Source organism: Pyrus communis, chromosome 6 (genome assembly GCF_041283825.1).
Source record: "Pyrus communis isolate YQ-2024b chromosome 6, ASM4128382v1, whole genome shotgun sequence".
Taxonomy (NCBI): domain Eukaryota; kingdom Viridiplantae; phylum Streptophyta; class Magnoliopsida; order Rosales; family Rosaceae; genus Pyrus; species Pyrus communis.
In genome coordinates this window covers 12,587,995-12,601,520 of record NC_142570.1, presented here as the reverse complement: position 1 = coordinate 12,601,520, position 13,526 = coordinate 12,587,995, and the positions used below count along the sequence as shown (strand labels likewise).

Below are 13,526 nucleotides of genomic sequence, written 5' to 3'. Positions count from 1 at the left end.
TCACGATTTAGAAATCACAACTGGAAGTAATCAATTCATATTGCAAATATAATCATGGTTTCAAAGTCTCCTCTAGCTAAAACAAGTTTAGATCCTCATATTTGCAAAACAAAGATAATTAAACTTAAACATTGTAAACAAAGGATTGAAAACACCTAGAAACGCTCCAACAATCCAAGCTTGAATGGCAAGCACGTCCCAGGGTCCTCCTTCTTCTTCTTTGATGCGGCACAAGGTGTGGGTGAAGGTTTGAGTGATGAATTGTGCAAACGAATGGCTGAGAGTATGAATAGTAATGAATGGATCCCCTATTTGGTGCGGCAAAGCTCTTTTTGTATCTGGGAAGGAAGGGCACGGCTGGAAATTGAATTGGGAAAGGTTTTAAGACTCCAAATCCTCCAAGAAAAGGGTAACAAATCAGAATCCCAAGAGAAAAAGGAAGGACATATGCGGCAAGCCTAGAAAGAAAAGGGAATGTGACTTTCTTGCACGGCAAGGAAGGAATAGGTGCGGCATTGAGTCTAGGAATGAGATTTAGGCTTCTAGAACATATATTTAAGTGTCCCAATATATTTAGGAATCCCTTTGGTAGCTGAAATATAAGTAAGAAAAGATTACAATTGACTAAGTCAAAATAAGATAGTTTGACTCATGTTTCCTTCTTTGTGGTTGATTCCTTGTCTTCCAAGTCTTGAATTAATTTCTTCAACTCTTTAGCACATTCCTAGCCCTTCTTGAACTTCAATTTCGTCCATCTACCTTGCTCCAAGCATGTGCTATCAATTCCAAGCCGAAAACTGCTCCAAAATGCTTTAAATTGCACTTTCTTGCCACTTTAGTCAATTGGACTTACAAACACACGAAAATAACTTAAATCACTATAATAAATAGAAACAAACTAAGTAAATGCAAAAAAATAAGCTAGCAAGGTCGCATAAATACGCTCTTATCAGATACCACAAAATATTATGTTCTAGTTAATGGAAGTATAAAATAAACTCCAAGTGTTTGTTGAACCTATCGTTTTAAAGGGATACACATTCTACAAAATTAGTTTTAACAATCTAACCGTTACACTCGTTTGTATATGCTCCAAGATCTCCTACATAAAAAATTGCAAAAAACTGCCATTCGAATATTAGGTAACGAGACGAAACCTTTCGACGGTTATAAACAAAAACTCACGATTTAATGATTATTTTAACTCCGATTTTGATTATTTTTTACAAATACACTCTTTAACCCTATAAGAGTACGATGAATGAATTCGATCTTCAATTTAAAAGATTTGCACTAGTGAATACCACAAAATATAATGTTCTAGTTAATGGAAGTATAAAATAAACTCCAAGTGTTTGTTGAATATATCGTTTTGAAGGAATACACATCCTACAAAACTAGTTTCAATGATTCAATCGTCAAACTTGTTTGTATATACTCTAAGATCATATATGTAAAAAATCACAAAAAACAAACGTTTAGTTATTAGGTAATGGGACAAAACTTTTAACGGTTATAAACGAAAATTTATGATTTCACGGTTATTTTAACTCTAATTTTTCTGATTTTTTGCAACTACACTCTTCAACCTTATAAGAGTACGACCAACAAATTCAATCTTCAATTTAAAATATTTGCACTAGTGGATAATAGTATTTTAGGTTAATCTCAATTTACTACTCTAAAGTTTCTTGGTATTCAACATTTGGTACATAAAGTTTTTTTCATCCCAGAGTGGTACATAAAGTTATAATTTTAGGATACTTTCCTACATCCGTTAAGGTTGCTGTTAAATTTACCGTTAATTAATAACGTGACATCCACGTAGACAATAATTGGACGCCACGTGGATATTAAAAAAAATATAATAAAAAAAACTTTTGATCTTCTCCCTCACCCCTTCCGACCCCCCTCCCTTCTTTCCTCTGCACCCACCGCCTGGAGAAACCAAATCCATGAAAAGCCTAACAATCAAAACCCACATTTCTTAAACCAAACGGACTAAAATTTCAAACAAAACCCCAGCTCAGAACTACACAAAAAAGACTAGAAATTCAAACACACCCATCTCAAAACAACAACCACCACTTGTCGAAAACGGAGCACCTTGAGATTAGTTGGGCAGAGCTTGATTGCTTCCTCGGCATCAGTAAGAGCGCGCCTGTAGTTACCGAGCAAAAGATTGACATGGGCTTGATTTGAAAAGAGAATTGAGGTGTCAGAATCGCTCAAAGCTTGCTGATTGATTGCCCTCGTGTAGCAATCTATGGCTTTAGAGAAATGCTTTTTACCCTTTTACACACCCTCGTTCCCCTTTTCCTGCCAAACCCAGAATATGAGAGAGAAAAAAAATCCCTATATTCACCCGGACCAAACCCTATGCGCTTAGATCGGGGCCGAATCGGAACATACAAGAAAAGACAAGGACCGCGGCGGCGCCTAGGAGCCAGAAGAACGATGCCGTTTCATCGCCACTGAAGGTTGAAGAAGACATTTTGCTCGATTTACAGACATATATTCTTTGATCGGATCTGGCTTTTGATGGATTAGGTTTCTCCAGCGGTGCCACCGGGCCAAAGAAATGGGCGGAGACATGGGTCCAAGAGGAGATCCGGAGCCTGATAGGGTTTAGGAGAGATGTGGACTTGGAGGATGCCATTGATGGAGAGAGATGTGGGAGGGAGAGAAAGAAAAATGGAATGGGTGGAGTCGAAGAGGGAGGGGGAAGGGTAGGGGTCGGAAGGGGTGAGGGAGAAGACCAAAAGTTTTATTTTATTTTATTAATTTATTTTTATTTTTTTTAATATCCACATGGCGCCAATCATTATCCATGTGGATGCCACCTCATCAGCTAACGGTAAATTTAACAGCAATCTTAACGGATATATAAAAGTGTCCCAAAATTATAACCTTATGTACCACTTTAGGATAAAAAAACTTCATATACCAAATGTTGAAAACCAAGAAATTTTATGGTAGTAAACTAAGATTAACCTTACTATTTTAATGTTATGAGTTAACAAAAGCGTGCAAATTATTTCTTTATTATAGAATACTATATTAAGTTATGCATGTTTTTGCTCAACGGTTTTATTTTTAATTTTATGGTCCAATCTTCTCCATATGTATTCCAAGTTATATGATCTGTTTACTGTAGAATTTAAATTAAGAATCAAACTTATTTCAAAAATATTCCAACGACACATGTGACAATTGTTAAATAATTGGTTCCAACAAAACCATATGCCTTAAAAATTTATTCTGACAAAGAAAAAATTTTATCGGAAAACCCGACAACAAATAATCACCCTCAAAAATATAAAAGCATTACCGAGAAGACTTTTTTTCCTTCAAAAATATAAAAACATTACCGAGAGGACTTTTTTTCCCTCGAAAATACTAAATCAATTTCCTTAACATGAGTAAACCTTTGGAAATAACCATTCTATTTCCGATAAGAACTTTACTTGTCGTTAATACAACTGACGCCAATTCTTCCAGCCAAACAAAAGTGCATTTCCAACGAAACTTGAAACTTTTTCCGAGGACATTATGTGTGTTGGTAATAAAAATTTGTTTCATACCATGTTACCGACAATCCATATTTTAAGGTCACAAAATGTGCTTTTTATGACGGTTTTTTGGGACCCTCAGAAAATCTTCGTCGGTAATGACTAATTTTTTTGTAGTGTGAATCGAATCCTAGGTGGCCACAAGAGAAGACCTCATGCAGTGTTCCCAACGAACTAGGGTTTGATTAAGCTTCATGCCCCTATCAACGACCTTTCCAGATCGGCGATGAAAACCACGTCTATCAGAAGAATCTGAACCAGAAGCGGCCAAAACTGGTTCATCGCGCATCTTTCACCATCGCCCCATTGCGCCATTTCTAAACAAGTGTTGGCATGAATCGACATGGTGGGGAAAATCATGCCGCTTCTGAAAAAGTAGAAGGACGCCGATGTTCAGGTATGACACCGGTGAGATTCCTCATATTAACAAGGAATGATGGCTCGACTGAGTTGGGATCTGGAAGAAGGTGGCCGACAGGAGTTGGTTCGATGATTGATTACGCTGATGAGTTGAAGGAGGAAGATGATGTTTTTATTAACTTAATTTATTTTAGGGTAAATTATATTTAGGGTAATGGGTTTTATTACTATTACGTCAGCTCTTAACGGACTAATGAATAGAAAATATAACGGATGTATTATATTAAAATAAAATAGTACATGAGATACGAAAGTAAATTTTTTTAAAGATGTTGTATAATGTTACAATAGACCTCAAACCTGAAGTGATAAAATGTAATTTACCTTTTATTTTTCATCACATAATATGTTATAGAGTTCATATTTTTTTATTATATTTTATAAATCACATCATATGACAAGTAATGATTAAATTCTTTCTTTAATAATTTAAAAGAATTCAAATATTAACCATTACATCGTATTTCTCTCTAGCATAATCCTAAAATGTTTGTATAGTAAATTGTTCGACAGCTTTATACAGTGTGACCACAAGTGCTAGCCAGAAAGCTCTGCCTCTATAAAGAGAGAGAGTCTATAGTGTAGTGTTAGTCAACAATAATCGTATAGAAAGGAGTGCCCCATTTATGATCCTATCCCGTGAAGTGTCCAGATCACTTCTTTAAATATTTACCAAATTTATTTTAAATATTTACAAAAAAAAAAAATCACTTTTTTAAACAGATGGTTGAAGCCTACTTTGTCGATTTTCTATTGGATACGTTTGTTGCACTTGATTATTTCAAATTGGACTAATTTAAGGGACTAAGTCGAATTGACTTGGCTTTTAGACTAAGTAGGATAAGAATAGTGAAGTGTTTGGTACAGTGGGAGATTAAACTATGGACTAAAATATTTTTAGAACCCGAATTATTTTTTTTTTATCATTTTTAATTTACTTTTACCTTAAAAAACAAAAAAGAACTGATATTTGTTATAAAATATTATATTGTAGTTATTTAATTTTTAAAAACCTAATTATGTTTCAGGTTTGCAAATCCTCTCAACCTTTATTTTAATTAGAAGAATAGACCAACTTTTTTTATTGCAAATCCTCTACCTCTTCACTTCATCTTCTTCGCCTCCTACCTCTGCACTTCACCTCTCCCTCCTGCCTCTTCACTTCCTCTCACAAAATGAATTACAAATCTTAAAATCAAAACATAGAGTAAGAAAGAGATTGAAGGAGGTGGGCTACATGTGTGATTGGCTCAAAGGTGGAGGATAAGGGTTGGATCTGGTTTGGGTTTTCTGGATGCATGTGTATGATTGAAACAACCATGATCATCCCATTGCATTTTTTTTTTTTTTTTTTTGGATTTCTTGGGTTTTCTGGGTTCAAATTTTGGGAGTTGGTTTTGGTTTTGAATAGGGAACCGCTGCAAATATTTTTCATTTTTTTTAAATTTTGCGGGATCTGGGTTTGAACAGCGTTGTGGGACACGAGATAGAAGCAGATGGGAGGAACGAAGTAGGGAGGGGGTGAAGCAATTAGATTTGGCTTAGCAATCCGGCCAATTTCCCCGGGGGGGGCCTCACTAAGACCCTTCAACGAAGCTTTTAGTCCGACTTAGTCTAGGCGAGTCTCATAAAACATAGTCCTGACATGAAACAAACACGCGACTAAGATAAGGTGTAATCCAGTCTAGTCCAAGGAAGTTTAGTGAAGCCAAACAAACAGCCCTTAGTTCTTATGCCTAATCAAAATTCAATCTTTATAAACCAAGATTAGTCATAATTATTTGTAATTTGTTTTTGGGTCGAAAAATAATTAATTGTAATTAACCACCTCAATAAATTTACGAATAATGTTAGAGAGACAACTATATAGACTAAAATTTACAAATCATATGATTTAGTTATTATTTAAGTATTGATTCTAGTACTTATTTTCTATTCGTGATATATCACATAATTTATAAAAAAAAAAATTTGAAAAAAGGAAGACAAATGATGGCAGACCACAGTTATCCATCCATTCTGAGGGCCGAAAAGATTCACAGAAGCATAATTTATAAATTTGGCAATCTACCTAAAAACAAAAATTAAAGTCACTCAGTATTATGGTCTGGCGGTATTTCTCTTCATTTGTAAGTGGGAAATCTTAGGTTTGGATATTGTGCATGCTGAATTCGATACTAAATTAAATTACTCATTATATAACTTAGCTGAACTCCCCTATTTCTTAGTGTAAATTATATCGTTTTATTTCAAAAAGTAAAAATTAGAAGAAAATTTTGAAAAGAAGAAGGAAAAATGGACCCCTCAGAAAACCAAAATCAGAGGAAAATTTTTAAAGGAAGAAGAGAAAAAAGAAAAGCAATCAAATTGTCAGGCCACAGAAGCGAGCAGCTTTATCTTGTTTTTCTTTTTACGAGCTCTCTTCCAACCGCTTTCATGGTAATGATTCGTTCTATTGCCAATATTTCTGAAATCTTGTCTCTCCTCCCTCCCTCTCTCTCTTAGTTCCATTTCTCAGAACCCCAAAAACCAAAACAAAACAAAACCTTGAAAACCTCATAACGAGGAAGCTTTAAAAATCTTTTTCATTTTCCCTCTCTCTGTGTTTATGTAGAATCTTTGTTTTTTCTCAGACGCGGTGCAGAAAGTTGGTCTGTCTCAGATCCCAATATACGGCTCTCGGCATCTTTCTTACACCATTAACGATTTTAAACTGTACTCAAAGCCTATATCAAGCACTTTCTCTCTCTACACTGTTATACACCATAACAGCATAGAATCCCGTTCTCAAAACTCAAGGGTTTTCTACTCTCTCTGTGGTCCTCGAACCAAGCTCTAAATTACCCTTTATAATTCTCCTCTTTCTCTACAAAACCCATCTCTCAGAATTTCCAACAGATTTGGATCGAGTCGTCGAGAAATGCAAGAATCCGGGTTGGGGATGATGGGTGGTGGCGGCATCGACGGTCATCATGACCAGCATAACCGGCAGCTCAAGGCTGAGATAGCCACACACCCTCTCTACGAGCAGCTCCTATCTGCTCACGTGTCCTGTCTTCGGGTGGCGACGCCAATCGATCAGTTGCCGCTCATAGACGCTCAGCTGTCTCAGTCGCACCACCTCCTGCGCTCTTACGCTTCTCAGCAGCAACATGGCCACTCAGTCTCCCCACACGAGCGCCAAGAGCTTGACAACTTTTTGGTTAGTCCGTTTTATTAATTTGTTACTGTCTAATTAATATATTTCTACTTATGTTTTTTTTTATCTGGTTTAATTTGTTGAGTAATTGAATTTGTAATTGTTTGGTTTTATTAGCTAATGATTTACCTTTTTTCTTTTGGTTAATGGGGGTTTACCCATTGTTTCTGCAGGCACAATATCTGATAGTTTTGTGCTCTTTCAAAGAACAACTTCAACAACATGTCAGAGTCCATGCGGTTGAAGCTGTCATGGCCTGCCGTGAAATCGAAAGCAACTTGCAGGCTCTCACTGGTATGGCCCCCCTCTATTTTTTCTCAAAATTTCACCTTCCTAGCTATTATGATTAATTTTTTCAGACCGTGAATCTCGACTACTAATCGTGTTGAGTTACACCGAAATATTTGGTTTAACTCGCAGTTTAACAATACAAGTTTGATAAGAAAACATTAAACATCGTAATATATGTTTGAGATGGAAGTGTTTAGAATATGAGTTATGAATGTTGTTTTTATCATCAATTGGTGTTAGAAATGTTTAGGATATTTGTTTAGTTTTGTCATTGGGAATGAAATTTGCTTCTGTTTTCTGTGCTGCGATGTTTTGTGATGTTTTAATGTGTTTGGTAGGCATAAACGACCAGCTATTCTGGGGTTCTGGAAGTTTGAGTGCTGTCCTTGTAAGGAGTGGGTGCGGTATAGGGTAGGGTCTACGAAAACTAATCAATCAAAGTGTAGTGTTGGCTAGGGGTCGGCTAATTAGGTTGAAGGGGCACAGAAGATAACGGTCATACTGTCATGTATAATATTAATCGACGTATTATAACATGATTAGACAAAATATTGTTATATCATAAACTTAAGATGTAATCTACAAATACATATATATATATATATATATATGTAATATACATCTTATAACATGAATAAATTGATAACTTGATGTAACGTTTAGCGTATTGATAACAAGATGGAGAAACTTATGAACCCTGCCAAGAGTAGTCTCCATGACCTAACTGACAAGGTTGCAGCAGAATATTTGGTTCTAGAATACTTTGATTTGATGATTGCAGTGATTAATATATTTTTTTCGTTGGGAATATAATATAGAGATCAGGAACTTGTTTACTTGTTGGATTATCCATATGTTGGAAGTTTGGTGATTAATTTGGTGGTGGAGTATCAGTAAGTGCACGTAACCACTCATATTTTAAATTAATGATGATTAAGTAGAAGGGTTTGATTTATGGGGGATCTGCTAGGTGGAGACGCTAACTGAAACTGTTACAAGGTCTTTTCACTAAATTAATTAATTAATAAAAGAATATTGCTTACATTCCCAAAATATGAACTTATTCTCTCGCTTGCAAATTATGTATTTTTAATGTTAAAATTTTATAATCGGAATTGTTAAATCTTGATTAAGCCTACAAAGAATCATTCAATTTGGAGATCTTTTAGTCATTCATATATATAAAACAAATGGACAATTTATCACGATCAAAACCGTTGATTGGTTTAACGCGTATGAATGACTTAACGATATCCAAAGTAAATAATGTTTTGCATATATGATCTTTCGATAATGATAAAGAGAATAAACTATTCTGATTATGACGTTCAGAAAGTAAAGATTCATTAATTGTAAGTAAGAGATATGTAAGTCCTCCCATAAAGATGACACAAGCATTATCCTTTTTTTTTTCTGTTTTTTTTTTTTTTTTTTTTTTTTTTTTTTTTTTTTTTAAATAGAATTTATGTCTGATTAATTGGTTGTTAGGGTTGGAGACAGAACTTGTGAATTGCATATAAAAGTTTGACTAGTATTTTCGTGGTCATGCTAAATGGTTAATTGAATTATCCTAAATAGACTGTGTGTTTTCCTTAGTTTAAAGTGATGACTAGATGTTGATCATGATGTGGGGGAGGATACTATAATAATATAGAATACAGGGTACACTTTGATCTAGGGGTTAATAAAAAAGAGTTTTGGTTGATATCAAGGTAAAGAAAATGACAAATTAGTAAGCAAACATGGAAAAAGACAAATTATTTAGTGAAATATACTATCAAATATTGAGGAGTATATCTAGCTAGGTTTACCAAAGGCCTAAGAGAAAAAGAGAAGAATGATCCTACATTGTTGTTCTTTGTTCAATCATTGTTGCTCTTTGTTCATTTCTTGGATGCTTGCGGAATCTCAAGGAGCTTGTTTGAAAGTGCTTTAAAAATGATAAAATATTTTTAGAGAAAATGTTTTTGGGTTCTATAAGCACTTGGAGTGCTTTATGTAAGAAACACCAATTATGTGCTTCTTCCAAGAAGCACTTGAAGTGTTTTTCCTGAATTTACTTGTATTTTTCTTATTAGATTGGTTCCAAAACCATTTTCATCAAAAGTGCTTTTATCTCCTTTAAAAGCACTTCCAAACGAGTTCATAGTATATGTGCCTTATAGCTACAACTCAGACAAAAAAAAAAAAAAAAAAAAATTGGAATTGGACATCTATTTTGTCATATAACATATATAAAATCTAGTAAGTTATCTAGTTTAATTCCTACATACGATCTTAACGTGACATTCCAAGGGAAAAGATAACTTGCTTTAAAAAATAAAAGTACAATGTAACACAAGTTGTAAACTTTGATCTATCGGATTTGAACTCGAGGTCTCATTCAAATTATTATGCTTTAGTGTGTGTGTGCGTTTATAGATAGTGTTATTGGCACTCCAAAAATCTCATTCTACACTTCTCATAAGTGTATTTTTCTTTCTAAATGTAGAAAGTTTGAGAATTTTGGAGTGCCAATAACAATTCCCTATATATATATATATATATGATACTTTTGGTAAAAAGAATAATAATAAAGAAGAATTCATATATGTTGCGGTAAGTCTAGAATCAAGGACTTGACTGGTTTCTTTAGCCAAAGTAATTAAGGCTCGTTTGATAATCTTTAGTTTTTGGTTTTAATTTTTATGCTTGAGATATGGGTAAAGTATACAGGGTAAATTAAGGAGGTATGAAGGGTGACGGGTGATACTTTTGAAAGTGAAAACAACTTGAAATAAGTTTTTTTTTTCTTTTTTGTTTTCATTTTGTGTGTCTTTCTTTGTACATTTCTTTTACATTTCTCTCGCTATCCTCCATCCACTATTCTTCATCCCTTATTTCTTTTATGCATTTGTCCTCTCTATCCCTAACGCAAAAAGTGAAAGGTGAAAATGAAAAAACAAAATGGTTATCAAATAGTCTCGGTTAACTCATTTCTGATAACTGTTTAGCAAAACATTAAGCTTTGTTGAAGCCACCTGAGCCCAACTTTGGTTTAGACTTCCAGTATGTTCCCAACCCAGTTACTTATAGGCCCAGCTCACCGTTCTTGGTTTCAGTTTCTTGTCACTCACGCGAACTCATTTTAGTAAGGTTGAGGAATGAACAGGGAGAAGTAGGAGTTGAAGCATTTATTCTGTTCTTTCCATGGCAAATACAAAGTAGAATTAATCAATTGTATTCGAGGCTTATTTTCTGTCTCATCTCTTTTCAGGAGTAAGTCTGGGCGAAGGTTCGGGTGCAACAATGTCCGACGATGAGGATGACATGCAGATGGATTTCGCTATGGATCAATCCGGTGCCGAAGGGCATGACATGATGGGATTTGGCCCTCTACTCCCAACCGAATCTGAGCGATCACTAATGGAAAGAGTTCGACAGGAATTGAAAATTGAGCTGAAGCAGGTACAATTTATAGACACATAAAAGTTACACCATTGCTGCAGTTATGTTATTATGCTTTCGGGAAGTGAACTGAGTTTTCGGTTTCCTAAATATATAACAAACTTGCATTGTTAAATATTTGCAGGGTTTTAAGTCAAGAATCGAAGATGTAAGAGAGGAGATTTTGAGAAAAAGAAGGGCAGGGAAATTACCTGGGGACACAACTACAGTGTTGAAGAATTGGTGGCAGCAGCATTCCAAGTGGCCCTACCCAACTGTAAGCAAGAAACTTCACCTTTCATACTTTGCAATTTTTCTTCAATACAACGTAGTACCGAATCCAAACCCCATACTTTTGATTTTTTTGCACTCCATACATATTTACCATTCTGCTTAATTTGTATATACCCAACAAAGTAAATGTTACAGAAATGATGGAAGAATTTTGGGAGATGGTCTTGAATAACACTATTACTATATATAGTGAATCAACAGTATCGACAATATACTGACAACATATTAATTACCATCGTTGATTCGTTATTATGGGATGAATAGTGACATTATCAACAACATATCCAGATGATACTAATATAATGAGAGTATTTGCTACGATGAATAGTGTGGTATTTGAGAAAATTGCTATATCATGCCGAGATGATATCGATCTAATTGGATTGTTTGCTATAACAATAGTGTCATTTGAGAGCACTACGATGATAGTGTAATTATGTTGAGAGTATCAATCCCACGTTGAGGAAAGAAGGGACCTTGCACTATATTTCCAATTGGTTTTAGGGTGGAACCTCAATTTTCTTCAGATTCCTTCAAGAATTAATGAAAGATTCATATGATATATGCAGGAAGATGACAAGGCAAAGCTTGTGGAGGAGACAGGGTTGCAGCTAAAGCAGATAAACAATTGGTTCATCAATCAAAGGAAGCGCAACTGGCACAGCAACTCTCAATCAGTCACCTCTTTGAAGTCCAAGCGCAAACGATAGATGACAAACCATAACAACCATTGGATCTTGTTTGATAATCAGAGAAACTGATGAACTCACTTCTGTGTCTGATGATATATATGGCTGTTAATTGTGTGGCATTGGGGAAGTATGTATAGTCTAATTAGCCAACACTTTTCAAACAGAAATTAAGTAACAAATGGCCAACTAATTACATGTGAAACGTTGTATAAATTCATGTTTTCGATCGGCTGGGTAACGATCCTTCATCTTTATGTACTATATTTCATTTAATTTTGTCTAAGTTTGCTTGCCAATGTAGACTACTTGCTGATCTGTTCCTGTAAAATTGCTGCAACATTTTCTAAAGGTTTACTTTGGAGCAACATTTTGAAATTCACAAATATGAATGTTGAATGATAGTGTGGGGTAAAAACTCCGAGCCCCGAGCTAGGACCAATTTCAGGCTAGTACTAGTGTTCACATATATCATTTATTACGTGTATGTAAGGAGTGTCACACCTTATATTAATAATAAGCGGAGAGATGCGTCACAATGTCACGACTAGAACATGAAGGATGTACAATCATTGTAGGGTATAAAGTTCAAAATGCTCTTACATGCACACACAACCACAAGCTCTTAAAACTTCCAAATTTGAGGTTTAACAATTGAATTGCTAAGTATACACGCACATGTATATATAGGTGTAGTGCAAGAATAGCACCAAACCAATTGGAAACAAACACAAGCTAACAGACAAGAAATATACCAAATGAAATGTGATAACAAAATAGGAAAGACACTAAGATCTAGGGAGGTTCCTCAATAGTCAGTGTAAAGGAGTACGTCCTCGGAGCAGTAAGAGCTCACCAATAATTCACTATCAACCAAATGGGTGTGTTTACAAAGTGTTTGACAATCTCACAACCCAAAGCTCCTATACACAGTACGTCCAATAACTCTCACACACCAAAGAAACAAATAGAGGTTCCTCTCTAAACAAAACTAACAGATGATATACCAACCATAACTTTGATGAAGTGATTGCCAACAAAGGAGGGAGCAGCAACTTTCTTCTTCTCAAGATTGAGGCTGTTGGCTCTGTTCTCTCTCGTCTGAAAACAAAAGGCATGATTAATGTTTAACATACACTTCGTCCCTTTAGGGTAGATAATAATTTGTTAAATAAAAAATGCATGATGCCTTATATAAGGGCTGCTGCAGCCAATTAAACCCTAGTCACTCATGTGACTTTCACATGGGCAACTAAAGACCCATTTAATTTGGGCTGCTAGGCTCACAAAATGCAAAGCCCAATTAAGCCATAAATTCAACAATAGACACTGGAATTCTTAAGGAGGTAAATATGCTTTCATGTTTTGATGACAAACTAATTTTTGTCCTTATAAGCTGCACGTTAAGAATTCAAAAGCGTCGGAAAAGTAGGAGTTGGAGTGCTCCACTACGGAAGAGGATCCACTTCGGATTTAATTTATAAGGATTCTAAGGATCCTCATATCTTAACCATTCATCGTATATCATACGATCAGTTTTCGTTAGGTATTATTTGTGTTTAATTTTAAACAAAAAAGTCAAATGATTTTTAACCACACGATACATGATGAATGGCTAAGATGTAAGAATCCTTC

General features: G+C 35.0%; 1 protein-coding gene across 1 annotated transcript; it reads left to right on the top strand.

The window, feature by feature from the left end:
* The first annotated feature begins 6,312 nt into the window (after positions 1-6,312).
* Positions 6,313-12,167, top strand: LOC137710881 (homeobox protein HD1). Its single transcript, XM_068450035.2, has 5 exons — positions 6,313-7,194; positions 7,365-7,485; positions 10,739-10,929; positions 11,054-11,185; positions 11,772-12,167. Exons 1-5 carry the CDS (start codon positions 6,913-6,915, stop codon positions 11,910-11,912), a joined length of 867 nt encoding a protein of 288 aa, XP_068306136.2. The 5' UTR covers positions 6,313-6,912; the 3' UTR covers positions 11,913-12,167.
* Positions 12,168-13,526: the final 1,359 nt, after the last annotated feature.

What these genes read in the sequence shown, in the direction of transcription:
- LOC137710881 (XM_068450035.2), top strand. Translation starts at nt 6,913, where the DNA reads ATGCAAGAATCCGGGTTGGGGATGATGGGTGGTGGCGGCATCGACGGT. An exon ending in AAGAGCTTGACAACTTTTTG is followed by an intron (nt 7,195 to 7,364) that starts GTTAGTCCGTTT and finishes TTGTTTCTGCAG; the next exon opens with GCACAATATCTGATAGTTTT. An exon ending in CAACTTGCAGGCTCTCACTG is followed by an intron (nt 7,486 to 10,738) that starts GTATGGCCCCCC and finishes ATCTCTTTTCAG; the next exon opens with GAGTAAGTCTGGGCGAAGGT.